Source organism: Puma concolor, chromosome D4 (genome assembly GCF_028749965.1).
Source record: "Puma concolor isolate L17-30 chromosome D4, mPumCon1.1.hap2, whole genome shotgun sequence".
Taxonomy (NCBI): Eukaryota; Metazoa; Chordata; class Mammalia; order Carnivora; family Felidae; genus Puma; species Puma concolor.
Genome location: NC_141679.1, coordinates 82,036,248 through 82,062,405, shown reverse-complemented (window position 1 = coordinate 82,062,405; position 26,158 = coordinate 82,036,248). Strand labels below are relative to the sequence as shown.

General features: G+C 56.0%; 1 protein-coding gene across 2 annotated transcripts; it reads left to right on the top strand.

Moving 5' to 3' along the window:
* Positions 1 to 1,010: 1,010 nt before the first annotated feature.
* Positions 1,011 to 24,536, top strand: LHX6 (LIM homeobox 6). 2 transcript variants are annotated; one of them, XM_086683922.1, is made up of 10 exons: positions 1,011 to 1,282; positions 2,428 to 2,499; positions 2,897 to 3,079; positions 3,439 to 3,560; positions 12,344 to 12,564; positions 15,176 to 15,276; positions 15,497 to 15,592; positions 15,811 to 15,985; positions 19,103 to 19,206; positions 24,376 to 24,536. In XM_086683922.1, the coding sequence occupies exons 1-10, from the start codon at positions 1,199 to 1,201 to the stop codon at positions 24,394 to 24,396; spliced, it is 1,179 nt and encodes a 392-aa protein (XP_086540048.1). In that variant the 5' UTR covers positions 1,011 to 1,198; the 3' UTR covers positions 24,397 to 24,536. The 2 variants fall into 2 exon arrangements, with proteins under 2 accessions (XP_086540048.1, XP_086540049.1); XM_086683923.1 differs by lacking the exon at positions 1,011 to 1,282 and adding an exon at positions 1,903 to 2,112.
* The last annotated feature ends 1,622 nt before the right edge of the window (positions 24,537 to 26,158 follow it).

Below are 26,158 nucleotides of genomic sequence, written 5' to 3'. Positions count from 1 at the left end.
TATTTACATGTGTCTCTCTAGGCTAAGCTTGTGTAGAGAAGGGGGTTGGAGGCTGTGAGTGTCCACTTGTATGTGTATATTGTAGAGTGTTAGTGTGTGTAAGGCTGTGTCCTGGAGTCTGAGGGTTTGTGTATGTGTGTGTTTAGGGGCTCTGTCTCCTAGCCACGTGCCTGCCCCCCCCCCCCCCGCCTTCCCCATCTCTCTGACTCTCCGTAGAACCCTACAGAAGGTGAGGATTAGACCAGATGGCTCAACAAATCCTGAAGGGCAAGGGGATATCCCAGGCGATCCCTCCCAGGAGAATTCAGGGAATCAACCCCCCACCAGCCCCTACCCAGCCCAATCCCATTCAGTCCTTAGGAACCAGTACACTCTGGTTGTTACGGAGCGAGGCATTTGTGCAGGTGTGTGTGTATGTGTGGATGCCTTGTGCTCCCCTAAATGATGTGAACAGGTAATCATTTCCATCAGTATGTCCACAAACGTACAGGAGGGTGACTGCGTGAACAGAGTATAACGTGCGACTGTAGATGGAATCCATCTACAGTCCAAGGTGTGACCATGGGTCCTTTTGGTACCTGTGAGTGGGGCTGTGCCTGAGGGCTGTGGGTGCCCCCTGCGGGAGGGGCGGCAGTGAGAGCTGAGTGGAAGTGGGGGTTCTGATGCCTTTGTATGTCAGCTGTCTGAGTCTCTGTCAGCAGTTCTGAGGCTCTGTGTGTCTATATGTCTGTGTGTGTGTGTCTCTGGGTCGCTGCCTCGCTGTGTGTGTCTCGCTCTGCCTTGGCGGGGAGGGGATTGGTCACGCATGACTCATCTTGAACCGAGCGGGGCTCCAGCGGCAGGGCGGCCGCCGCCGCAGCTGGAGGGGGAGGAGGACGAGGAGGAGGGAGAGGAGGAGGAGGACGACCAGGAGGGGGAGGAGGAGGAGGAGGAGGAGGAGGAGGAGGAGGAGGAGGAGGGGGCGGGGGCCTCTCCAAGTTTGTCGGGACCTTCTTCCGAGGCAGCGGCGGCTGCAGCCGGGGAGGCCGGGGCTGCGCGCGGGCCGGGGGCGGGGGCTGGGGCCGGGCCCGGGGCGGCGGGGCCGGCGCCTCCGCTCTCCTCCAGCTCCTGCTTCAGCCTCTGCTCCCGCTGCTGCCGTGGCCCCTCTCCGCGCGGCCCTCCGCGCTGCGTGCCCGCCGAGCCCGCCGCTCCCCGGCCCATGTACTGGAAGCATGAGAACGCCGCCCCGGCGCTGCCCGAGGGCTGCCGGCTGCCGGCCGAGGGCGGCCCCGCCACCGACCAGGTGAGCGAGCGAGCGAGTGGGTGAACGGCCCGGGCCACTGTCCGGCAGGGGCCGGGCGGCGGGCGGCCGCGGGGAGGAGGGGTTCGGGGGTGCGCCTGTGAGTGTGTCTGTGAGTGTGTGAGCGCGCGCGAGCGCGGAGGGGGGGGGTCGCGGAAAGCGGGAACACATTATGCAAATGTTGGAGGAATTTCTCAAAAAGCGATTTAGCAAAGACACAGGCGAATCAAGAGGAGGCGAGGCGGGTATTGTCCGTCTGAATAGGCGCTGATAGCGCCGATGCGCCGGGGGTTGTGCTGGCGCAACGCTGAGAATCCCGACGCGGGGCCGGTCCCGGGCGCGCCGAGGGGCTGGAGGGTGCTTTTTCCTCTTCTTGGACGCCTCTGTTTTCTCTTTTTGGTTCCATTCCCCCCCACCCCCCCGCGAATCTCGCCCCCGTTTTGCTCCGGGTTTCCCTCCGACTGGCCCTCCAAAGGCGCCTGAATTCGTGTCAATATCGCCGCATCAATTTCGAAGCGCGTGCTGGGCTGGAGGGCTGATGCTCCCAGCGCTCCGGGTTTTATTTTCCTCAAACGCCTCCCCCCCCCCACCTCTCCTTTTTATTTTCTTTCTTTCTCTCTTTTCTCCTTTTTGCATTTTGTGTCGAGAGGAGGAGAAGGGAGCGAGGAAAGGGGGGTGGGTGGAGAGAGAAAAAATTCGATTTTTAATTACTACCATTAAAAAATCAAATTTGCAATTCTTTGGGCGGCCTGATGGATCTCACTGATTGACAGTTGGAATTGACACTCTGGCTACCTCTTATCTTGGGCATTCACGACAATTTCTAATTGCAGGTAGTTTGTGTGTGTGCGCGTGTTTTTTTTCCCCCTCAGAGGCTTGGATTGCAAGGGAACTAAGCGATTACTTCAAGAGCCACGGGTTAAGTGCAGGGAGAGGGGGAGAGAGAGGGAAAAAAATCCAATCCAAATTCAAATTGCTTCATTAGAGAGACACCGCTTTTGTGGGGAAGGGCTTTAAATGCCCACTACAAAGTTAAGACTCATTGTTCCGCGCCGGTTTATATAACAGGCGCGGGGAGGCGCTGGGCTCAGGCTGCGCGGAGCCAGTTGTGCAGCCGCCGCCGCCTGAGTTCCCTCCCCCTCCCCCAGGTGATGGCCCAGCCAGGGTCCGGCTGCAAAGCGACCACCCGCTGCCTTGAAGGGACCGCGCCGCCAGCCATGGTGAGTTCGCTCGGCCCTGCCTTCGATCCCCGGTCCCCCGGCTGTCCCGCCCTGGGGACCTTGACCGGCTTTCCGGCCCCGAAGCCGCTGCCCAAGCGCGGGGGGACTGCGGGAGGGCGCCGCCCCTCTCCGAGCCTCGGTTTTCCGGCCGGAAGTGTTGACTTTGACCGTCCCCAGCACCCAGGACGCGCGGGTTGAAAGTTGGGGCCGTCCCTTCCTCTCCAATAGGCCCTTCCATTCCTATCCTGTAGCCCATAGCGCGGCGACTCGGGAGAATTTCGTTGTCGACTGATGCGCTGGGGCCCCAGATTTGTCTCCGAGGCGGCGGCAGCCTCGGGCACTCACTCGGCTGGGCGCTCTGCTCAGCGTGCGGTTCTCCCTCTCTTCCCGACTGCAGGCTCAGTCGGACGCCGAGGCCTTGGCAGGCGCTCTAGACAAGGACGAGGGTCGGGCCTCCCCTTGTACACCTAGCACGCCATCTGTCTGCTCACCGCCTTCTGCCGCTTCCTCCGTGCCGTCCGCCGGCAAGAACATCTGCTCCAGCTGCGGCCTAGAGATCCTGGACCGGTATCTGCTCAAGGTGAGCCAGGGGCGGGGTGTTGCGTGTGTGTTGGCGGGGTGTGGGTTGCAGCCCCGAGGACTGCACGGAAGCGGCGCCGGTGCCAGGTCCACTAAATTCCTAATCCTGGTTCAGCCGCTGCCTGACTGTGCGGCTTTGGGCAAATCTTAGAGCCTCTCTGCCCCCTCGGGTTTCCGTCTGAAAAATGGGAAGAGTGTATGTCTACCTTCCTAAGCTCCCTTGTTACAGAAGGAAAGTAGGGCAGCCTCCGCACCTTCAGACCTTCAGCGACCATCTCAGCAAACGGGGCCGGGGAGGCTGGGGCCGGGCGTGAAAAGAGGCCCGCGCTGAGCCGGCCCCCACCTCCGCCCCCTCCCCAGGTCAACAACCTCATCTGGCACGTGCGGTGCCTCGAGTGCTCCGTTTGTCGCACGTCTCTGAGGCAGCAGAACAGCTGCTACATCAAGAACAAGGAAATCTTCTGCAAGATGGACTACTTCAGGTAGGCTGCCGCCGCTGGGCCAGCAGTGTCGCCGGAGGCAGGCCCCTGGCGCGCACGGAGGACCCTTTGGCAGCGCTTGGTCTCTGGCTCCGGAGCCCCGATCCCGAGTGCACGCCCTGCGCGCCGCGGGGGCTCAGCCGGCCCGCTCTCAGCGCCCCAAAAGAGGAGCTCCAGGCCGCGCGCCGGTGCAGGCACAGGTCCGGGCCCGCGACCCGCCTCCGGTTCCTGCGGCCCACTCGCTTTGGGTCGCGTCTCTGGCTCCGTCTCGGGTCTTGCAGAGTGTCTGGCTCCGGTTCCGACCTCAAGCGCCGTGGTCCAGCTCTGACGTCCTGGTCTCTGGCTCCGACCCGCTCCGATCCCAGACGCGATCTGGCTGCCCCTACAGTGCACTTCGGCTCTGGGTTCCAACTCCCGCTCGGACTCCAGCCGCGCCGGCATCTCTCCGGGGCCGGACCCTCAGCCGGGCTCCGACTCCCGCTCCGGCTTTGCCCTTGGCTTCGCTGTGGGTCTGGGTCTTGGTCGGGGGCCCCAAGCACTAGCCTCGCGGCTCTCATATCCAAGCGCCTCTTCTAAGCCCCAACCTCTGTCTCCGGCTCCGCCTCAACTCAGACCCTGGCGTCGTTCGAGTGTCGCATTTCCAGTCTGGGATCCTGCCCGGGTCCCAGGCGCCTGTTTCAGTCTCAGCTCCGTCGTCGTTTCGGTCGGGGCTTCAGCCTCTGCGGGTCTGGGCTCTGACTCTGAGCCGCCGGGAAGGTCAGGGTTGTCGGGCACAGCAGTCAGGGCCGCGAGTGGGATTACCCTGGGCTGGGCCCTCCGAGCTGCAGAGCCGAGACTGGGCAGCTCTCGCCCCCGCCGCCTCATCTCAGCCCCAGCCGCGCGCTCAGGCCTGACCTGGTCATGGGGTCGAGGTCACAGCGAGGTCAGGGGCACAGCCGCCTCCGCCTCCGGTGTGATCCCTCCGGGAAGCCTGAACCTAACCTGAGGCGGGGCCACTAGGCCTACGGAGTGGGGAGAGTGGAATGGGACTGTTTCCTGGGAGGGATGCCTGTCCCCAAGGGCTTTGTCAGGAAGTGGTTAAAGCTGTTCCCCTATAACCACTACCTAACCCGCAGACATCCTTCCCATCCTTGTCTCTGCGGAGGTCATGGCTTCAGTCTTCCTAGAAAGACCCCTGGCCCTGAAAGTCAAGGAAAGTGGTGGTGGGGGGTGGGGTGGGGTGGTAATTCTTGCCTCCTTGCCTCTGGTTCTGAGTCTCCTTGGCACCTGGAAAGAGATCTTGAGTCTAGAGTGAAGTTTGCAGCGTTTGGGGCTGGAGTACTCTGGGAAAAGCATAGGAAGCCTGATTTCAGAAGCGGACTCTTCCTTTTGTGAAAGATCGTTGCAGCTGAGGTGTGCGTTGGGAGAGGGGAGCTCGCCCAGGTGGCCTGGGACTCAGCATGCAAGGAGCATATTGTGTCTCTCTGTTGTCCGGATCTGTGCAGTGCCACAGGAGGAATGCATCACTGAGCAAGGTCAGGGGTATGAGGACAGTGTGTGTACTCCTTTATGACCATTTTTGTCTTTTAGTTTAAATGTGTGTCAGGAGTGTGTGTCTCTGTGTGAATGTTGGGACTTCGCGTGGTGTGTGTGTGTGTGTGTGTGTGTGTGTGTGTGTGCACGCGCGCCAGGTAGTCAAGACACGATTACATCTGTACAGGGACGCAGAGGTGACAAGGCAAGAATTCCGAAACCTCATCATTCCTGCGCCCCCTTCCCCTTCTCTGAGGGAGCATTCCTGCTTAAGGCCTTAACCCTGGCATTGAGGAGCCAACGGTGTGATGTGAACGTGGGTGTGTGGATGTGGGCCGCCACACGTGTGTGTCAGAGGGGGTTATCCTTGTGTGGTAATGTAACAGGAGCATGGTGTCTTTCTGCACTGTCCCATCCGACTGCTGGCTGGCTGGGCAGGAAATGAAGGTTAGAGTCCCTGTCTTGCCACATCCCTGCTCTGTGCCTCACTCCGTTCGGTTAAAAACAAAGCCAAAAACAAAACAAAAAAAAAACCCAAAAAAACAAATAAGAAACCAAAAGCCAAGCCAGTTGCTGTTTCAGGGCTCATGGGGCTCCTCAGCTGGCCAGGGACAGGGCTCCCGCCCTGGGCACCCAGCAGGATGGTATCTCAGCCTCCTCCTGCAGAGTAAGGCAGGGCTAGGTTCCTCTCCGGGCCCTCCTGGTGATGGTGGACCTGGCAGCTTCATGAACCACTTGTCCACACTTCCTCGCTGTTTCTCCAGCCTCAGCTCGTGCCCAGGATGGACCGAGTCTTCTGGGACACTGTGCTTTACTAGGCCTTCAAGGAAGAGTCAATTCAGGTCCTGACCCTGCTGTTCAGAGCCTCCACTGGCTCCGGGGTCCCCCTTCCCACTGCAGTGGTGGGATGTGTAGCTATTGCGAGTATGGGCAGTAAGTGGGATCTGCTAGGTCAACAATCACTGTGTGACCTTGGTCAAGTAACTACATCTCTCTGCCCTCAGTGTCCAACTTCCAGGATTGTCTGTCTGAACTGCCAAGGAGGCCAGTGCAGGGAGAAAGGCTCCGTAGCACCTCCCTAAATGGCAGGTGCTACGGATGCCTGGATTGTCACCATTGGCACCACTGGCAGAGTGGGTGCTGGGCACAGTCCCCTGATAGCATTTCCTCTGATGGTTGGGGGAGCAGGGCTTGTCTGGAAGGATGGGGCCAGGCCTTTTCTAGGTTGCAGGTTCTGAGCGTTAATCCTTTTCCAGTGACAAGAACCCCCCAAAGCAAAACTAAAACAGATTTTGAGGTAAGAGAATGGACGGGATAAAAGCTCACATTCCTTGGGATGCGGGAAGAATTGGGGCTCTCCTGATCATTTCTATCCCAGCCAAGTCTCCCGGCAGGCGTAACCCATCCCCGACAGTGCCACCTGTAACAAAAATAACAAAACCCACAAAAAAGGAAAGAAAAAGCCGTGGAGCGCCAGGCATGGACTATTGTCTGCTCTCAGCAGCAGCCCAGGCTCAGGGTGGCTGCTGCAAGGGAGTTTTTCCTGGGGTGGCGTGGGAGGCAGACCTCTTCCTCAAGAGCTGGGGCTCAGGGAGAGGCCATGCACTGAGTTTCCCTAGCCCTCTGCCTCCTGAAACCCAAGGTCAAGGGTCTGGTGGGATAGGGTCTGGAGCATTCTGCCCAAAGAGAGACCAGATCTCTCAATGGGACAGAGGGAGGGAGGAAGTGGCCAAGACCTCATGGAGGGGGGACAAGGGGGCTTCCATGGTCCTCTAATCTCTGGTCTTATCCCTTAGGGGAAGGTTTCTCCGCTTTTCTATCCCTCATCTTGCCCCTTCTTTTCACCCCCCCCCCAATAGTCTCCCTTGGCAGAGCCTGGTGTTGGTGGCTCAGGAAGTCAGAAGTTAGGAAAGCTCTCCAAACTCACCGGGGAAGGAGACTGCAGAGCACAGAGGATGCCCTTAGCAAGACTGCTAGCCCTCCTGCCTCAGTTTCTCCAACTCTCTCTCTAAAGAGGGACCTCAGCAGCCCTTGTGGCCTCAATCAGATTCCCAGTAACCCTTGCTCCCTGAGCCCTAGCAGAAAAAAAGAAATTACCACCAGGGAAATATGATACTGCTTTTAATTTCTTCACTTTTTTGGTTAAGACCGTTTTCTTTCTATTTCCTTCCAAGAAGTGAAGAAAAGGCCTGAGGGAAAAATAGCATTCCTTCCTGGGCCATTCATATCTCCACTGCCCTTAGCAACCACAACCTCAGACAGCTGTCTCTACCTCTGACCCCCCCCCCCCCCCACACACACACACCTGCCGCTGCTGCCTGCAGCAGTCCAGGGCATGGACTGATCTACAGTGCCTCCCCCTTCAGCTTCCTGAAGCATCATGCCCATTGCATGGCTGGGGAGACTGATGTCCTGGGGAGAGAGGAAAGTGGAGCCCAGGGTCACACAGTGAGAGGGGGTAAGAGGGGCTGGGCAGGGGTGAGGATACTGCTCACCAGAATGTATAGAACTCTGCTCCAGCCAGGAATTGTTAACTCATTGCATGCTTTATCCCAGTGAATCCTCAAATCCACCCGGTAATTACCATACTCTCATCATCCCCACCTTAGAGGAGGGGAAACTGAGGGTCTGAGAGGTGAGGCCATGCAGCTAGTAAGTGGCAGAGCCTGGGTAAGCCCCATGGCTGTGGACACCACCATCCCTGTGTCTAAACATTCTGTACTGGTCTTTTATAGGGGAGATGTGTCAGCAGTAGCTCTCCCTACAACATGTGGCCGGTGGAGTGGCAAAGACCCCTCTCTCCTGGCCCTAAGCCCTAAGCCCAGTTCCGTTGGCTTCCACAGGGAGCACCAGCTCTGGTGTGTGACTCTCCCTGGATGGGCCCTGGGAGGACTAGGACAAGAGTGACTTCCTCAGGGGCTGTGACTAGATCAATTTTGTCAGGATCAGGTCACCATGGTTCCTGGCCCCCTTGCCTCCTGCCCATTTGAGTGGGGAATAAAGGGTTAACTACTGCTCTTGGCGTTGATACGGGTGGGGTTCAGAGAGTGTCCTGGGCTGGGCTCGGGCAGCCGGCTGAAGTTCCTGTCCCTGGCTTGGCCCATGTGACTTAGGGCAAGCCCTCAGCTTTCTCTGGCCTTCCTCCTAGAGCCCAAGCTCCAACCGCGGGCTCCTGCGGGAGAAACCCACCCCCTCCCCCAGAGCGAGGGTCCCCAGGGAGGCTTATAGCTGGGAAGCGGCCCCCCACCGCGGCAAAGAGCGGCCCAGCGGCCGCCAGCTGTTGGGGGACAGATGTTGGGGGAGCGGAGAGAGGAGTTCTGGGGAGGGGCCTAGGGCCGGGACCTCCGAGGCGCGGGGCGTTTTAACCTCGTAATTGCTGGTTCTGTTTTTTCTGAGCTTCTTCTCCTAAGAGTTTGCCTAGAAGGGAAGGAGCAGAGGGGATAGGAAGGGCTCCACCTCCAATCCACCTTGTTGGACTCTTAGAATCTCCCCACGGCCAGCAACTGAGTGTCCTGAACGTAAAATAATTGAATTCTGGTTTGAGTTTCCCCACCGGCTCACCGGCTTTATAACTAACATTGGCCTTCCCACTCGAGCTTCGGTTCAGCTTCGGGTAGCTTAATACGGGGGAAAGGCTCTTTCGTTTGAGGCTCATTCACCCAGCAAATAATGACTGAGCACCTCTCGGTATCCAGAGAAAGTAGGCCAGAAGAGCGAGTTTGCCCTGGCCAAGGGCGCACAGCTCCCTCTGCACAACCGCGAGTACCCAGACGTCTCTGGTCCCTCCTCAGGGGAGAGAGGGCAAGGAGACGCGCGATGCCCACCCCACTCCTTTCGGCAGTTGCCAGGATGCGAAGCGTCCATGCCCCGAGCGCCTCAGTCCTTGGAGCCTTTACCCCGCGGTGCGCGCCGGGACCCAGGGAGGCGCGCGCACAAGGCTGGGGGTGGAGGGGCGGTAGCCGCGCCCCCTAATCCCTTTGGCGCTCCCTTCGCAGCTCCCGAGCACCCCATTCTTGAAGTTTCGTTGTCTCGCCGCCAATTTCGCTGCTTCCGGAATCCCGCGGCTCGGGCCTCGCTGCCCGCCTGGGAAGGAGTCAATCGGTTTGTCAGAGCCTCGATCCGTAAGCCTCCTCGTGCCCCCTTGTTTGTGCCACTGACCCCTGCCCTGGGTGGAGGATACGTTTCAGGAGCGGCCCGCAACGCACCCAAAACTGCATAATGACCCCACCCCCACCCCCACCCAAGGATCCTTCGCAAAGGTGATTTCGTTGACTGGGCGGAGCCACGGCGAGCGCGGGCAGATCCTAGGGCTGGGGACAGCTCTTGTCGTTTGGGGTGACATGTGGAGGGTGAGAAAGTTGCTGAGAGATCACCCGCGGCGTCCTCCTCGGAGTAAGCAGTGCACAGTGTAGGCGCTGACCGCGCCCCGGCGTTGCGGACTTGGGGAGCCGGGAGATCAGGGGTGTGCGGGGTGTCGTGGACTCATCTCTGGCGGAGGACGAGGAATCCCGTACAGTCTAGCGCGGGGACCCGGGGTCGGAGACTCTGGCGCAGCTCACGGGGCGGGGGCGCACGGAAACCACAGGCTGGAAACGCAACCGCTCTCACCTGGAGTCTGAAGGCCGGGGACCTTCCCTTCCCCGGCTCTCCCCTCTCCCTGGGAACGCACTCTGCCTTCCCTAGCCCGCTGGGCCTCAGGCCCTACGCGCGGGACTTTCTGGGACCGGTGGCTGGGAGTAGGGACGCGACGGGGGTAAGACCAGGTCCCTTTCCAGTTAATACAACTGGGATCCAGTCCCTACCATCTCCCGCCCTGCTGCTTCAGCACGGTCTAGGTTCCTTTTGCACCTCAGAGCGGACCTCGCCCCTCGCCCCACGCTCTTTGTGGTCTTGGGCAAGTCACTTGTCCGCTCTGAACCTCCCATTCCACGTGTGCAAAGCGGGTGCTAGAGTCTCCACCTCACGCGGTTGCACCAAGTCGAGGGGGTGCAATGAAGACCTTGCGCCCTGGGTCCCTGAATCGCTTTCATGGCTCGGCACGCTGCTGGCTTCTCCCTCCTCTCCAGGGCCGGAAAGTGCTCCTAATCCGTGTACAACGAGTCGGGCAGCGGAACCCCCAGTCCGCCCCGCGGCGAGAGTAGGCAGGGGTGGGCTAAGCGGTTTCCTCTCCCCTTTACTGAGGGATTGGGAAAGAAACCGCGGGCTGTACTAGGCTGTCCCTGGGGAAGCCGAGTTTCCAAGGTCGGGAGCCGCCTCAGTTTAGGGGCGGATGACCCAGCAAAGGCGCACAGTGCAGCCTTAGCTGAGCAAACCGCGCTGCCAGGGACAGGGTCCTCCTGCGGTCCTGGTCAGAGACAGTGGTGTTAGAGTTACGTCTGGGAGCCGGGCTGGCGGAGGCCTCCGCGCTCCCTCTTTCAGTTCAACCCAAGATCGTTTATTCAATTGACAGTTGCTTGCATTCGGCAAGACAGGCGAGGCTGTAACCAGAGTGCATTTGCCGGGCTGTTTTCTCCCCACAGTCACAAGCATTTCCCAATGCTCCTCCGGGTGCAAGTGTGCGGGCCCTGGGGACACAGGGCAAATCTTCTTGGTTCTCTCCTAGGATTGCAGGGGGTGGGAGGGAGAACCGAAGAATCTGACATTTACAAACCTGCCTGACCAATGTTGAGAGCCCAGTGCTGGGACTGGAGGGCTCTGCAGGGAGGGGGTGTGTGAAGAGCACAAAGTCTGTGCAAAGACCTGGGCCGGGAAAGTGCTTCAGAGGGGGCCATAGAGACCTGGCACTGACCTTCCATTGTGGCTACCTGGGACTCCTGTTTGGGTGTGGGGTGGGGAAAGTTAGGGAGGAGATGAGTCTAAGAGGTTATGGTCTTCTGGGCTTTGTAAATGCCAAGGCTCTTGGACCAGATCCTGAGGTAGAGTGGAATCAGCAAAGGATTTTAAGCAGGGCAGGGTAGGATGCACCGTGCGTGCTGGAAACTTCTCTGTGGCCACTGTGTGGAGGAATGGTTGGCAGGGGTGGTGCTGGAAGCAGGGAGATCAGGGCAGATACTGGCCTAGGAGGGCAGCTGTGGGACTGGAGACGAAATGGATCCCAAAGATACTTAGGAAAAAGAACCAACAATGCCTGATGATCCGTTAGATGTAGTGTTGAGGAAAGGGAGGAGTGAATGATTTAGGTTTCTAAGCTTGGGGGGCTGGATGAGTGGTAACATCATCCCCTGAAAGAGTGTGCAGCAGAGGAAACCGAGGCCTAAAGGGCTGGGACAGGGTCAAAGGATGAGTCATCCACTTAAGGAACAAACCTTCCCAGGTGCTCAGGGGTCAGGCCTTGGGCTGACTTCTGGGACAGGATAAACCAGACTCCTGCTTCTTCTTGGAGGGGCTCGAAGTCTGGTGGTGAAGGGAGTCATACCCAAATAGCTGCACCGCGAGGTGGGAGAAGATGGGGAAAAGGCCCAACAAGGAAGGCTTAAGGGGGAGGAAGCATTCGATCTGCCCCTCCCCCCCCACTTTTTTTTTGTCATTTTAACATTTACTGTTAGAATGCCATGGGGCTCCAGAGCCTGGGACTGGCTGGGTACTTAATAGACTTAGACTCAAATAGTACTTAGACTCAAAGTACTAAGTACTAAGTGGTAGTCATTGCTGTTGTCACCTAGTTCAGCTCAGGGCAAGGAAAGTGAGCACTCAGAGGGGTTAAATAATTTTCCCAAGGGCACAAAGCCCGTAAGTGCATATCTGTCTATGCTTCCAAGAAACCCTGAGCATCTCTACAGCTGGGGTACGGTTTATTCATCGTGGGTTTCTAGCCTTGCAAGCTGTGTGACCTTATGCAACTTACTTTACCTCTCTGGTCCCCAGTTTCCTCATCAGCAAAATGAAGATTAGTTGGGATACGCAACATAAAACACTTAGAATCTTGCTGGGCACGTGGTTAGTGCTCAAAATTTTGCCCGTTATTATATTATTACATTTTCCCTAACACTCAGGATATATTTGAGTGAACAGATTAGTTATATATAAATATAAGGAGTCATTGTAGAAAGTTTGGAAAACTCAGAAAAGCACTAAGAAGAAAATAAAACCACCCACCAGCTCACCTTCAGAGTAAGCTGGTGTCTGCAGGGGGGTGGGGTAGGGGGCAGATCCAGGCAAAGGGAAATTTGTGAGTGAGGGAGGCCAGGAGACAGGGTGCCGGCGGGCCACAGGGAGGTGGAAGGGGTAGCCTGTCTGAGCTTCGCCACCCCCTTTCCTGCCCCGGTGTCCCGCAGCCGATTTGGGACCAAGTGTGCACGGTGCGGCCGACAGATCTATGCCAGCGACTGGGTGCGGCGGGCACGCGGCAACGCCTACCATCTGGCCTGCTTCGCTTGCTTTTCGTGCAAGCGCCAGCTGTCCACGGGCGAGGAGTTTGGTCTGGTCGAAGAGAAGGTGCTGTGCCGCATCCACTACGACACCATGATCGAGAACCTCAAGAGGGCCGCCGAGAACGGTACCCAACCCGCCCCACCCAGCACCCTGCCACACCTCTGTGCCCCGCCCTCTCCCACCTCAGCCCAGCTCCCCAGGAACTGACCACACTCCTCTGGGAGCAGGCGCTTCCTTTATTGCCTGGAGACTGAGTGGGCGTGGGGCCGTGCACGGCGCATGCGCTCTTGGCCCACCATTGCTTGAGAGCCTGCAGTGGTAGTCTGTCTCTGCAACTGTTTCCTCATCTGTAAAATGGAGCCAATGATAAGACACCTTCTCAAAGATAGATGAGCCCATGTGTTGTAAAGGCAGGAAGCACCCAATGAACCCTAGAGCTGATTCTCACAATGGGGCAGCCTACTCCACCTTTAGACAGTTCTGGTTGGCCTGAGGGCTAATCCCTTCAGGCTGCCTGGAACTGGGCATGGGCCAGTCCTAGAGAGATGATGCAGCTCTGTTCTCCCAACTCCCATGCCAGCAGCTCCAAGCCAGAGGTTTGGGGGACGGGGTTCAGCCTACACTGTGAGGGAGAAGGCCTTTGAGTCTGGAGATCTGACACCAGTTTGGCTGCTGGCATGCTGTACTGATATGTGAAGTTTCCTTTCTTATCTCGGCCTCAGTCTCCCCATCTGTGCAAGAGAGATGGGTCAACTAGAAAGATCCCTAAATCTCTTCTGGCTCCAATACTGTGTCTCCTCAAGACACATAGGCCTGCAGACAGGGTTCACATCTTCCAGGAATTGTGAGGACCGAGTTACAAATGGTTAGAAAGGGGTGGGGGGGTGGAATGGAGGCTGGGCTGAAGGCGGAGTCAGGGACCCTTTCCATGACTTTCCTGTCTGGGTCTTTGGAAGCTGCTAGCTTCTCTGTAATGTGGACTATTTTGTGTGATCCTTACAAAAAAACCTTAGGAAGTAGCTGATGTGTCCCCATTTTACAGATGAGGAAATAGGCAGAGGTTATCTTCAGTATGTGATTTGCCAAAGGTTGCATCCTAGAAGGTCTGTTTTAACTCCAAAGCCCAGGCTTTTAACCACCATCCCATACTACCCCATTCCTGAGCTCCAGGGACCGCTTAATCAGGCCTCATTAAGCAAGGGAGACTGCTGGGAGGTGGCTGCCCCTGTAAGTTTCACTTTCCCATCTAAAAGATGGCACAGCAATCCTTGTCCTGCCTTGTTCTCCTAAGGGACATTAATACCACAAAGTGTCTGTCCCAGCCTCAGGGCCTCTTGGGAGGTGTGTGGACCACCCTGCCTCAATTTCTAGCCTGGGGACTAGTCAGGAATCCCCAGAATGTTCCAAACCATGGCCACACCAAGGCTATCACTTTCTCCTGCCAGGATCAGGACTAAGTGGGCCTAGGTGGGAAGCAAATGAGGCTGGGGTTGTATGAAATTACCCACAGTGGTGGGCAAGTCAGCAGTGGCGCTGGGATGGAATCTCAGGAATCAGGGCTCCCCCCATACCATGGCCCATCAGTGACCCCAGGCTTCTTCCACATCTGGACCTATCAGGGCCACTCTTTCCCACAGCCTGGCCAGTTACAACGCTAACTCTCACATCTAGGCTGACCCCAGACTCCTACCATGAAGGCTTGGGGCCTCAGATCTCCTTTACTGAGCAACCCTCAGTTTTGGTTACTGGTTTTCTTTTAAACACACCCGTCCATCATAGAAAATTTAGAAAAGATGGTTAAGCAAAAAGAAGAAAATAAAGATCACTCTAAATGTCACCACCTCTCATATCTTTAGTATATATCTTCCCAGATTTCCCTCCATGTATTTATGGTGGCATGTTTGTTTGTTTTTTCCCCCCAACATAGTCTTCTTCCTAATTAAAAAAAATTACAGCTAGTTGTGTGAATAGTGCTGGAATTACTGGTGATTTTTATTTTCTTCTTTGTGCTTACCTGAATTTTCTGAGTTTTTGAGAAGGAGCATGTATTACCTAGAAAAAATCAGGTATTAAAAATAAAATGGGGGACTATGTTTAGTGTGATTGTAAAAGTAATAGAAGTGGAAAGAGAATGGCTAACATATGCTCCAGTTAATGAAATTAAACCTTGGAGAAATAAAGGGACATGTGATTGTTGTTACAACCTCAAAACTTACAGAAATATTGAAACTAGAGCCATAATTGCACTCTTCAGAAGTAACCACTGCTAGCACCTTGGCGTATATCCTTTCAACTTTTCTGCTTCCATACATTTTTACAAAATTAGAACCGCAGTTCTGTAACCTGCTTGCATCTTAACCTCCACTGGCCTTTGGTTTCCCCAGTTTAGCTAAGAGGGAGTCCCCTTGGGGCGCTAGGGTCAACCACTAGGCGAAAGGTCTTGGTCAGGGGTTTTCTTCTCTTTGAGCTTTAGTTTCTTTCCTCTGCTGTAAAATGGGGCTGTGAGACAGACCCAAAAGGCACACCGAAGGAGCAGTGTCTGGTACTGAGTAGACGCTCAGAAATGAAAGCCCCTTACCTAAAGACAGAGCTCAGGGACTAGGACTCTGGGATCCCCGCTCCCAGCCAACTCCGCTCCTGACCCTTCCAGGGACCAGCTGCCCCCACCCCCGTCCTTTCCAGGATGCCACTAGAAGAGATGGGGACGCGTGGTCAGCCACTTCTGTCACCCCCAGGGAACGGCCTCACGCTGGAGGGGGCAGTGCCCTCGGAACAGGACAGTCAGCCCAAGCCGGCCAAGCGCGCGCGGACATCCTTCACCGCTGAGCAGTTGCAGGTACCCGGGCCCGCCGGGAGTGGCCGGGGCTGTGGGTGGGGCGTAGACGTGGGCGGGGCCTAGAGGACCTCTGGCTCCGCCCCCTCTGCCCGGACCCGCGGGTGACGGGGAGGGGCCGTAGCTGTCTGGGGCGTGGCCTCCGGGCCGGAGCCTCTGATTGGGCCGCAGTCTGGGAGACCTCCGCGCGTCCCTGTCTCACTGTCCCTTTTGCTCCCGTCAGGTTATGCAAGCGCAGTTCGCGCAGGACAACAACCCCGACGCACAGACGCTGCAGAAGCTTGCGGACATGACGGGCCTCAGCAGGAGGGTCATCCAGGTGGGGCCGAGGGAGGGCGGGGCCTTCGGGTCTGGGGCGGGGCCTAGGGGGCCGGGGGCGGGCTCTCCAGCGCGTTGATGGTCTCCAGCTGAGCCGCAGGCCCGGGCGCACGTGGCCGCCCTTACCCAGGAGGCAACGAGGCAGTCCCGCCTGGGGTCTCCCGGCGGTGTGTCCGACCCTTTTCCGCGAGGCTGAGGCTGCTGAGGCTGTCGTTCCAGGTGTGGTTTCAAAACTGCCGGGCGCGTCATAAAAAGCACACACCGCAGCATCCCGTGCCGCCCTCCGGGGCGCCGCCGTCCCGCCTCCCTTCCGCCCTGTCCGAAGACATCCACTACTCCCCGTTCAGCAGCCCCGAGCGGGCGCGCATGGTCACCCTGCACGGCTACATTGAGAGTAAGTGACCGCCACAGCTAGACCGCCTAGCCTGCGGGCGAGGGGTCACGGAGGAGCGCGCGCGGGAGGTGGAGGCGTGGTGGGTGAAGGCCTTTCGGAGCCTGGTGGGTGAAGACGTGGGCTCTGTGGTCCCTCAGACCTAGGGTTTGGGGAGAGGGGCTAAGTTCCCAGTCTCCGCCTTAGTGAGACGGGACCCTTCATAGAGAAAACCCATTCCGCCATTCAAAAAACACCTTCCAAGTACCCACTGTGTGCGAGGGCCCAGGGGCTAGGGAGAGAACAAGACGGGTAAAGTGCTTGCTCTGGTGGGACCTGCGCTGTCGTGGGAGAGATAACACGGCACGATAACCAGACAGATGAGGGCATGGTTTTAATTGTGATGATTGCTATAGGAAAAGTGCTGGAATATAGGAATATAGGAATGTGTGGAGATGACGCCTCTCAGCAAGCTGAGAGTGGAAGGATGGATAGGAATTAGTGAGGCACCAGGAGAGGGGAGGCAGGAGTGCAGGGCAGCAGAGGAGATGAATGCAAGCAGGCCTTAGCCGGGAAAGCATTGTGGCATGGGTGTGTTTGGGGTTGCAGAAGAAGGCCCATGTGGTGGGAGTATCCCCACCTACCTACCCTCATTGAACCTTAGAATCCTCATCTGTAAGCTGGGACATTAACAATGCCTACCTCACAGGGTTGTGAGAATCCATTGATGTGTTCAGTAAATACTTTTCCATGCTAAGCACGGGGATACAGCGGAGAACATAACAGACCAACTCTGTGCTCCGGGGGCTCACGTTCTGGAGTGGGACATGGGTAGAGAGACAATCAACTAATAAAGGAGGGAGGGCTGGCATGTCAGTGGGACTGGATGCCATGGGAATGATGGAGTGGGCCAAGGTGGAGTGACCTTTGAGCAGGGACCTGAAGGAGAGAGGGAGTAGCCTTGTGGATTTCTGGGGGATGAACATTCAGTGAATCTGCTAGGGAGCAGGTGCTTATTACAGATTTCCATTCCCGTTGAGCTTGTTTGTTTCCTCAAAGCTGGGTGTGACCAGAAAAATAGAAGTGGCCACAACATACCCACAAACATGAATCCTCCCTTCTCTGGCTCCAAGTAAAATGGAAAGGGAAGGAGGGGTCAGAGAGAGCCCTGCTGTTTACTGAGCCCCGGCCATGTGCCAGGCACTCTACTAAGCGTGTTTGTAAACATCAGACATCACTGTCTCATTGTGCAGACGAGAAAACCAAGGGTCCACGTAAGTGAACAGGAGCAGTGTTCCTTAATGGTTGATTGTGGGCTTTGGGGTGAGACTGTCAGGCTTCTAATGCCATCCTTGCCACTTACTAGCTGTGTGACATCAGGCAAGCTTGGTAGCTTCCCTGAATATCAATGTCCTCATCTGTAAAAACGAGGACAATAAGAATCCATATCTCAGAGCAGTGTGTGAGCATCAGATGAGATCACTGACTTCAAGTCTCCAGCATTCAGTAGATGCTGGGTAACTATTAACCGCTCTTGTAATGGTGGTGGTGGCTCTGGCTGGCACAGCTGGAAGTGCAGATTCCTGCCTACCGCACCAGGCAGCCTGCTGGAAACCATGTCCGTTTACGCTGTTCCATTTCTGAGCCACCTGCTCTGTAGGAGGGACTTTTCTTCCTTTCTTTTCTAAACAATGACTTATGTTCAAGCTGCACAGAGCCCATTGAACATCTAGTTCATCTGTTAAAGGTGCCAAGGACCCAGGACTCTCTAGATACCAGGAGTCTGGGCTACCAGCTAGCCCTTGCCATGGGGTTGGTAATGGACCTAGGTGACCCTCTTGGGAGTGGGGCCGTGGCCTTCAGAGTCCTGCTAGAACTCCCCACATACTTTGCCAATCAAGCCTAGATGTGTCTTTGACGCTCAGAGAAAGGGCTGAGGTCCCCTTTCCTCTTCCCCTTGAGGTGGAACCCAGCTTGGGGCAGGAAGTGTTGAGAGTGTTTGGACCTGCTCCCTCTTGCATGGCTGAAGGACAACCTCAGCAGTTTGCTCTGCTGTTAACTAAAGTTACACAATTCTGAGTCTCCTGGGGTCTTAGAGCTTGGAATCTGATAAAAAGCTTTGGAATCGGACCCCAGAACGATGCACGTACACATGTCGTTTTCCATGTGATCGCAGGACTCCTAGAATACCCCAGGTTAAGAATCCCCAATCTCATACAACTGCCTTATTCTACAGATGAGGGAACTGTGACTCAGAAAGGCACGGTGACTTGTCCTAAGTTACATATTGATTGTTAAGTCTCTGTACAGGGCTTTTCCCCCCTATGACCAAAGGGGAAGAAGTATAGGGAAGAGAGAGGCCATGGACTTCTCCACTGTAGTGGTAAAGCACTGAAACATGAGAGATTCGGGTCAGATCTGAGGATGGACTTTCCCCCCACAGTTTTAGGTGTTGGAATAAGGTACAGAGATTCATGCCAGAAATATTCAAAGAGTACCTACTAGGTGTAGGACCTACTAGGTGTCATGCCTCATTCTAGGTACTGGAAATCTATCAGGATCTAGAGTCTGGAAAATTCTCGAGTCAGACAAAAATTCCTGCCCTTATTAGGCCTTGCATTCTAGTTGGCAAAGACAGATAATGCCAAGTAAACAATAGATATCTACAGTAAGTCAGGTGATGGTAAGTGCTAAGGAGGAGAAACAAAGCTGGGAAGGAGGACAGGGAGGGTAGAGGTGAGTACAGTTATAAACAGGGTGATCAGGGACAGCATCATTAAGAAGGTGATGTACAAGTGCAGGGTCCTCTGGGAGGGACACAGGTAAAGCCTGAGTGACACCTGGCAGGTAAGAAGGTATAAGGCACCAAGGGAGGACCTTAATAATGGGGTACAGCCTTGCATATAGATGTTAAATACATAGGAGCGTTTGTTTATCAGTGAGCTGGGCAGTTATCACATAGCACTTTATAGATTATAGGGATTTTCATAACCCTCTGTTGAAGTTCTGCCCAGGGCCAACACAGCTGGTAAGTGGCCAAAGTGAAACTGGCCCCAGGACTCCATCCTGCTGAGCACAGGGCACACGGGTATCCTGCACAGAGGCTGCAGGATGGGTTCCAAGGCATCCTTTTGTCCACAGGTCAGGTACAGTGCGGGCAGGTGCACTGCCGGCTGCCTTACACCGCACCTCCCGTCCACCTCAAAGCCGATATGGATGGGCCGCTCTCCAACCGGGGTGAGAAGGTAAATGGAGCCAGGTTGGGTGTGGTGGGTGAGAGCCTTCCTGCCAGGGATGGGTCTCAGGTAGGCCCCATGCTGCTCTGTGGTAGATCCTCTCTGCCTAGCATACTCCAGCCCCCACCAGGCCCCCGAGGTGGTCACTTGAGCGGCACATTCTATGTGCACAGCCCCTCCAGAGGCCTCCTCGTAGCCCCCCACCAATAAGTGGCCTTCTTTTTTTCAGATTTGTGAATTTAGTTACTTGGCTCAAATCTCGTGGTTTCAGGAAAGGCTTGTGTCACACACCACCCTGCATCCCACGTGATACACGTTCTTCCTCCTTCCTCCTTTTTGTCCCTGTCTGTTAGGAGTGGATACCCTTATCTTGGGGGAGGCCTGGAATAGCAGGCCGGGGGTGACCTTGGTCAACTGGCAGGGCCTTCTTTGTGTAATTGGGATCTCTGGTTATCTCAAGCATCAGGACTGAATATCCAGAAGGGTGCTTAGGTATGCCCCAGCCAGTGGTTTGAAAGCTTTGTTTTTAAGCACCTCACACTTTAAAAAAAATTTTTTTCCACAACCTATAACACAGATAAAAGTGGATAGAGCTGCTCTGGGTGAAACCACAGAGTGGGTAGAAACCCCATCTCCCTCTCAGTGGCAAGACACCTGTCAGTGAGCCTTGCAAGCCTCTGTCCTAGGACAACCCCTCGTTTTAGGACTGGAGAAATTGAGGCCCAGCTTGCTCCAGGTCCCAGAGCCCGGATGGGAACCTATACACTTCCTCATTTATTCAGCTGACATTTGCTGTGCACTGACTTTGCCCAGTAGCCCCGAGTCAGTTGCCAGGAGCATAGAGATGAGGAAAAAGCATGGTTCTTGCTCCGAGGCGGTCACAGCCTGGAAGGGAAGCACACACAGTGTAATCAAACTGATGGGGGAGGCCAGGGAGCTGGAGAGCGGGGGCACAGCTCAGGAGAAACACAAGGAGGACTTTCCGGAGGGAGGCACTATCTGCCCCCAGGCCCGAAGACTGAATCAGAGTTCATCAGAGAAAGCATGAGCGACCATGGCTCTCGGGGAACCCTGAGCAGTTCAACATTGCTGGCACCCAGGCTTGGGAGGGACAGTGAGAGGTGGGGAGCTCAGGGCTGTCAGTGGGGGAGTCTGGATTCTGTCCTGGGGCAGGGGGGGAGGCCCTGGAGGCCTCTTGTTTTATTGATTTAGTTTTAAAGATTTTATTTTTATTTTTATTAAGTTTATTTTATTTTATTTATTTTTGAGAGAGAGAACGCGCACATGAGTGGGGAAGGGGCAGAGAGAGAGGGAGACAGAGAATGTAAAGCAGGCTCTGTGCTGTCAGTGCAGAGCCTGATGTGGGGCTCGAACCCACGAACCGTAAGATCATGACCTGAGCCCAAGTCGGATGCTCAACTGACTGAGCCACTCAGGCGCCCCTGAAGATTTTATTTTTCTAATTAAAAAAAATATTTATTTTTGAGGGGGGGAGGGGCAGAGAGAGAGGGAGACACAGAATCCGAAGCAGGCTCCAGGCTCTTTGCTGACAGCACAGGTGTGGGGCTCGAACCCACAAACCGTGAGATCATGACCTGAGCCGAAGTCCATTGCTTAACTGACTGAGCCACCCAGGTGCCCCAAGATTTTATTTTTTTAAGTAATATCTGTACCCAACATGGGGCTCGAACTCACAACCCCAAGGTCAAGAGTTGCATGCTCCACTGACTGAGCCAGCCAGGCGCCCCTATTGTATTTTATTTTATTTTTCTGGTTCTATTGAATGGAGGCCTCTTTTAGAAACATCGTAGTAGCAGTGCTCAGGGAGGCAGGGAGCCCCAGGAGTCAGCAGGTGTGGTGGGCCAGGAACACTGAGCCCGTGCCTTCCAGCTGGAAGGATCTCCAGACACCTTCCAGGCCAGCAGAGCACCGTCTCGGCGTGCCTCAGAATCACCTGGGAAGCTTATAAAGAAGCAGGTTCCCCAGCCACACCCCTAGAGAGTCTGCTGGGGAGGCAGAGGGTGGGGGGCGCTCCTCCAGGACACCTCCGCTTACTCTGCCTCCTGACTGAGCATCTGCTGTGTGCCAGGCTCTGTGCTGGGCACCATGGGGCAGGTCTGTAGTGCAGACAGCCTAGCTGGCCAGATGGATTTATAAATAAATGGTAGCGTGTAATACAAAATCCCACAGAACTGGTGGTGGGTGAGCGCGCCCCGTGAACACCCGCCAAGATTGTCCTGCTCACAGCAAGAGCTGCTGTTGCTTCAGCGACTCCATTCACGGCAGGTGCGTCACGGACCTTGTCTGATTGATGCCTTCCAAGCACTTTGTGGGTGTGGGGATGGCCATCCTTGTGGTGAAAATAAGGAAACTGAGGCTCAGAAGGGTGGCGTGCAGGGATGCCTCGAGTCCGTTGGACTCTGAAGTCCGTACAGGTCAGTCATCACTTCCTCTTGTGCAGCACTTTACACAGTGCTCTCTCTGACCTCACCCATCACAGCCTCGCTGGGGGGATGATTCTGACTGATTCCGTTTCACGCCTGCAGAAACCTGGGCTCGGGGCAGGAGCTCACCAGCATCACACAGTGAGTGTGGGTAGAGCTGGCCTCGATCCTAGGACTACCGGCCTCAAAGCTGCCACTCTCCTGCGAGAGGGCACTTGTCCCATCAGCCCTGGCACAGGGACTGTAGAGGCAAGCTGGCACAGTCCCTGTCCTCAAGAAGGATGTGGCTTAGAGCAGGAGGTGAGCAGGGTGGCAGGGCAGTTGAGGTGACGGATGAACATGGCCCTTGAGGACCCAGAAGAAGTGATGAGCTGTAAGGGAGAAGCAGGGAATGGGAAGAAGGGTATTCCATGTCAAGAAAAGAGCATGTGTTGGGGCGCCTGGGTGGCGCAGTCGGTTAAGCGTCCGACTTCAGCCAGGTCACGATCTCCCGGTCCGTGAGTTCGAGCCCCGCGTCAGGCTCTGGGCTGATGGCTCAGAGCCTGGAGCCTGTTTCCGATTCTGTGTCTCCCTCTCTCTCTGCCCCTCCCCCGTTCATGCTCTGTCTCTCTCTGTCCCAAAAATAAATAAACGTTAAAAAAAAGAAAAGAGCATGTGCAAAGGTACAGAGGCATGGAAGAGCCTGGGTCTGAGGGACTGAGGGATGTTTAGTGTGGTGGAAGCCCAAGGAGGTGACAGGGGTCACATAATGAAGGGCCTGGACCAGGCCCAGAGGGGAGCGGAGAGGGGAGCCTTGGAAATGTTTAGGGTTGGGCTCAGCACTTGGAGCCAAGCCCTTGTCTCCTGGTTACTCAGCTAAGCTTGTGGTTATGTCTGGTTCAGTCTGAAGGATGAGCCAGTCTCGGGTCTGGCAGCTCTTGCTGTACAAGGTTTCTGGCCCCTGGGTTTGGCTGCTGAGCCAGAGTTTTCTCCTGCTGGGCCTCGTCCCCAACTTCACATCCAGCAGCTCTGGAAAAAAAATGTCTCTCCCTCCTTCGTGACCTCCCACCCTCTCCCTATCAGTCCTTCCTGCCAGCTCCCGGGGACCTTTTCTGTCCATCTCTTGCCAAACCCACAAGACCTGGTTATGTGTGATCAGGGCAAGACTGCATGGACTTTCTCCCGAATGCCTCCAGGCCTGACTGGCCCAGCTGTGAGGAGACTCAGTAGGCCCTGGGGCAGGCCCCTGAACCCACTCAAGACCAGCGCTGGCCCAGCGAGGAGGACAGTGTTCTGAGCATTTGCCTGGCGCATCCCCTGCCTCCGCCGCATCGTCATTTGGCCACACACTCCTGAAAGTTTCCAGAACCGTACTTCTTCTTGGTCATGTCCCCCAATTCCACAATTTCGGAGCTTGGAAAGCTCTTAGAAATCAGAGCCATGCTGTCATTGATCAGACGGAGAGACTGAGGCCCACAGAAGGTAGGGTCTTACCAGAGTTATCCCTCTTGAGACAGCTTCTCTTAATAAGAGCCCAAAGCCAGGCATCCCAGAGGTCAGAGAAGAGCTCACTGGGGTGAGCCAGTGTGGTGTGAGCTCTGGAGTCAGCCAGCCTCTGAATCCCAGCTCTGCCGCCCTCTCACTGTGAGACCTGGGAACACAATTAGCTTCTCTCAGCCTCCATTCCCACACCCACAAAATGGGGAGAATTATTGTTGCCGCCACCTAAGGTTGTTGCTGAGAGTAGATGCAATAATGTAGGTGAAGGCTTTGGCACAGTGCATGGTACACGGAAAGTGCCCCATAGATGTTGGTTATTTCCATTATGCCTATGGAGATCATCACCATTGCTTTCCTCCAGCTCCTCCTCATAGTGACTGATCTGGAACGTTCTTGATCAGAAAATGGAACGGCCATATGGCCATGCCTACTGGATGTCCCTGGACCCCTTGAAAGCACCTCCTGACACGTTACTATGAAAAGGCACCTCCCATTGACTAGCCAGCCAGCAATCCTTGACCTGAACTTCAGGGGAACTGGCCTTGTTGGTGGCAATGAGAAGTCAGCCAGGTGCTTTAGGTGGAAGAGGGAGAGGGAAAGGGGCAGACAGTTCCTGATCACCCGCTGTGTGTCAGGCACCTGGCCGCCTTTTGGCTTGGTGATGATGAAGTGCGTGAAGGGCTTGGCCCGCTGCCTGATGTGTAGTGAGCGTCGATGACTACTGTCCCCATGGCCTCGCAGAAGCGACGCGTTACAACAAAGAGAGCTTGGTCTGGGGCCAGTACTGTGTTGCGGGACCCAGGGCCACCTCTGCCTAGCTGTGTGATCGTGAGCTTCCTGACTTGCCCCTCTCAGTGCCCTCCCCGTCAAATGGAGACAACGGCGGGATGCGCCCATGGGGTTGAGTCTTCTGTTACATAACGCCAGGAAGGCACGTTACACGGCACCAGGAGCAGGGCACAGTGCCCAGTAGACATGTGCTGCTGCCCTTGTGTCTCACTGAACCCTCCCCATTCTGAGAGAGAGGTTTTGTCATCCCCGTTATGCAGATGAGGAAACGGGGTCAGAGAGGGTCAGTGAGTTGCCCAGGGTCTCGCCGCGAGTGACAGAGCTAGGATTGGGGCCCAGATTTGGGCCCCGAGCCACCCTCATTCTCCATGCCTTCAGAGGACCTCTGGGGGGGGCGGGGCAACAGGGGGCCAGGGCGGGGGTGTCAGGCTCCAGCTCAGCCCCCTCCCCCTCCCTCCTCTCGCAGGTCATTCTTTTCCAGTACTAGCGCCGTTGGCACTTCCGCATCCGTCCGCGGGCGCCCCACAACTGCCCCGCAGCCGCCGGAAGCCGGTGCCCGAGCCACTGCCAGGGGCCCACCCGCTCCGCACCCGCCCCTCGCCCACCGTCCCGCCCGCCGCCAGCCGGGCCCCCGGGCCTGGCCTTCCCTTCTCCTGCTGAGAACCAGAACCTGCCAAGAGCACTGCGGAGTCCTCCTCTCCCAAGGCAGAGCTCCCTGAAATTTGGAATCAGGGCGAAAACAACGGCCTGTGTTTCCACTTAGACAGGAGTCATCTTCAACTTAAGCTGATTACAATAGCAAAAGGCCAAATTGAACCGTGCAACGCCAACAGCCTTCTAATTTACAGGTTTTCTTTCCTCCCATATTGGCCTTTATTTACTACTTCCTTGCAACCATCTCTGAATTCTGAATAGCCGACAACCCCCCCAATGTTATCCACTCTGTTGCTTTTGTCTGGAAAACTCTACAGTGTTTGTGGGATGTCCCCAAAGGAAAGCTATGTTCTAATTTTATCATTTCCATCTGTCTGGTTATGTCAAGTTAATTCAGAGAGAGAAGAGACACTGACCAACCCTGAGAGGCCCAGCAGGGCAGAGATGGAGCCCTGCCCAGACCAAGAGGCAGGGGATCGGCAGGGACCGGGGGGAGGGGGCGGCAGAGGCTCCCATTGGAGAAGCATGTGGCATAGTGGGCTGGGGGAGGCACGAGCTCTTTTAAGGAGAGGGAAGAGAAAACTCGGGGTGTTTAGGGGGAAGACTGTTCCTACCTAGTCACCCAGCCATATACACGGAGCTGGTGTATGAAACGCACGACGGCATTTCTGAACGTTTCGGGGTTAGAATCGGGAGCCCTCACTGGCTACTTGTTGACTCCTGATAGGGGCGTTTGGGTCATGTCTTCCTTGGAGGGGCCGTTCAGTGGAGGCGGGGCGGAGCTGGAGAAACAGAGCCCTGGGAAATGGCAGAATGCGGATTCTGAACCCGGCTCTGAGTAGAGAGAAGGGACCTGCTGCGGAGGTGAGTGTGCCAAGCCTAGGATCCCAGCGGGCACTCCCCACCACCCCTGCCCAGAGCCAGCCCCACCCACTCCCGAGAACGCAGGCCAGACACAGCTGTGCTCACATCCACCCCGCTGTGCCGCAACTCTTCCACCCCAAACAAAAGGGCTTCGGCTGCACAAGACCATGATTTATGTTTTCAGGGGACGCCCATTTGTCCCAGACTTCTCCTGTAATTTCAGAATTACTTGGTGTCCTGATGCATTTCCCACTAGAGGCTGCTGGTAGGCATGTGCTAGCCCGAATCCTCCCTCCTGCTTTGGTTAGCCTGACCTGCTGCTCTTGGAAGGAGACCCCAGGACAGGGAAAGCAAGTTCATGGCACGTATGTACCGGCTGTCCCTGTTGTCAAAGGTGGTAGGCGTCGCTAATTGATTGCATCTCTCTGTCTCTCTGAGTCTGGATAAGGTTTCGATATCCAAATGCTTGAAGCTGGCACTTAAAACAAAAACCTATTTGCCTTTCTCGCCCTGGGACCTGGAGGAGGGCCAGGCCCAGGTATAGCCCAAGTCGGGAACCCGCTTCCTTTCCCTTCTGAAGACCGTTCCAGGTGACTCGGGGCCAAGAGAAGGTAGCACCAGAATGCGGTCAGTGCAGCTCAGTTCAGAGCTCATCCACTGAATAGCTCGTACCTGGCCATGCACAGGGTGCTGATGTTAACAAAAGGAGCTGGGGCCTGATCCCTGGTGAT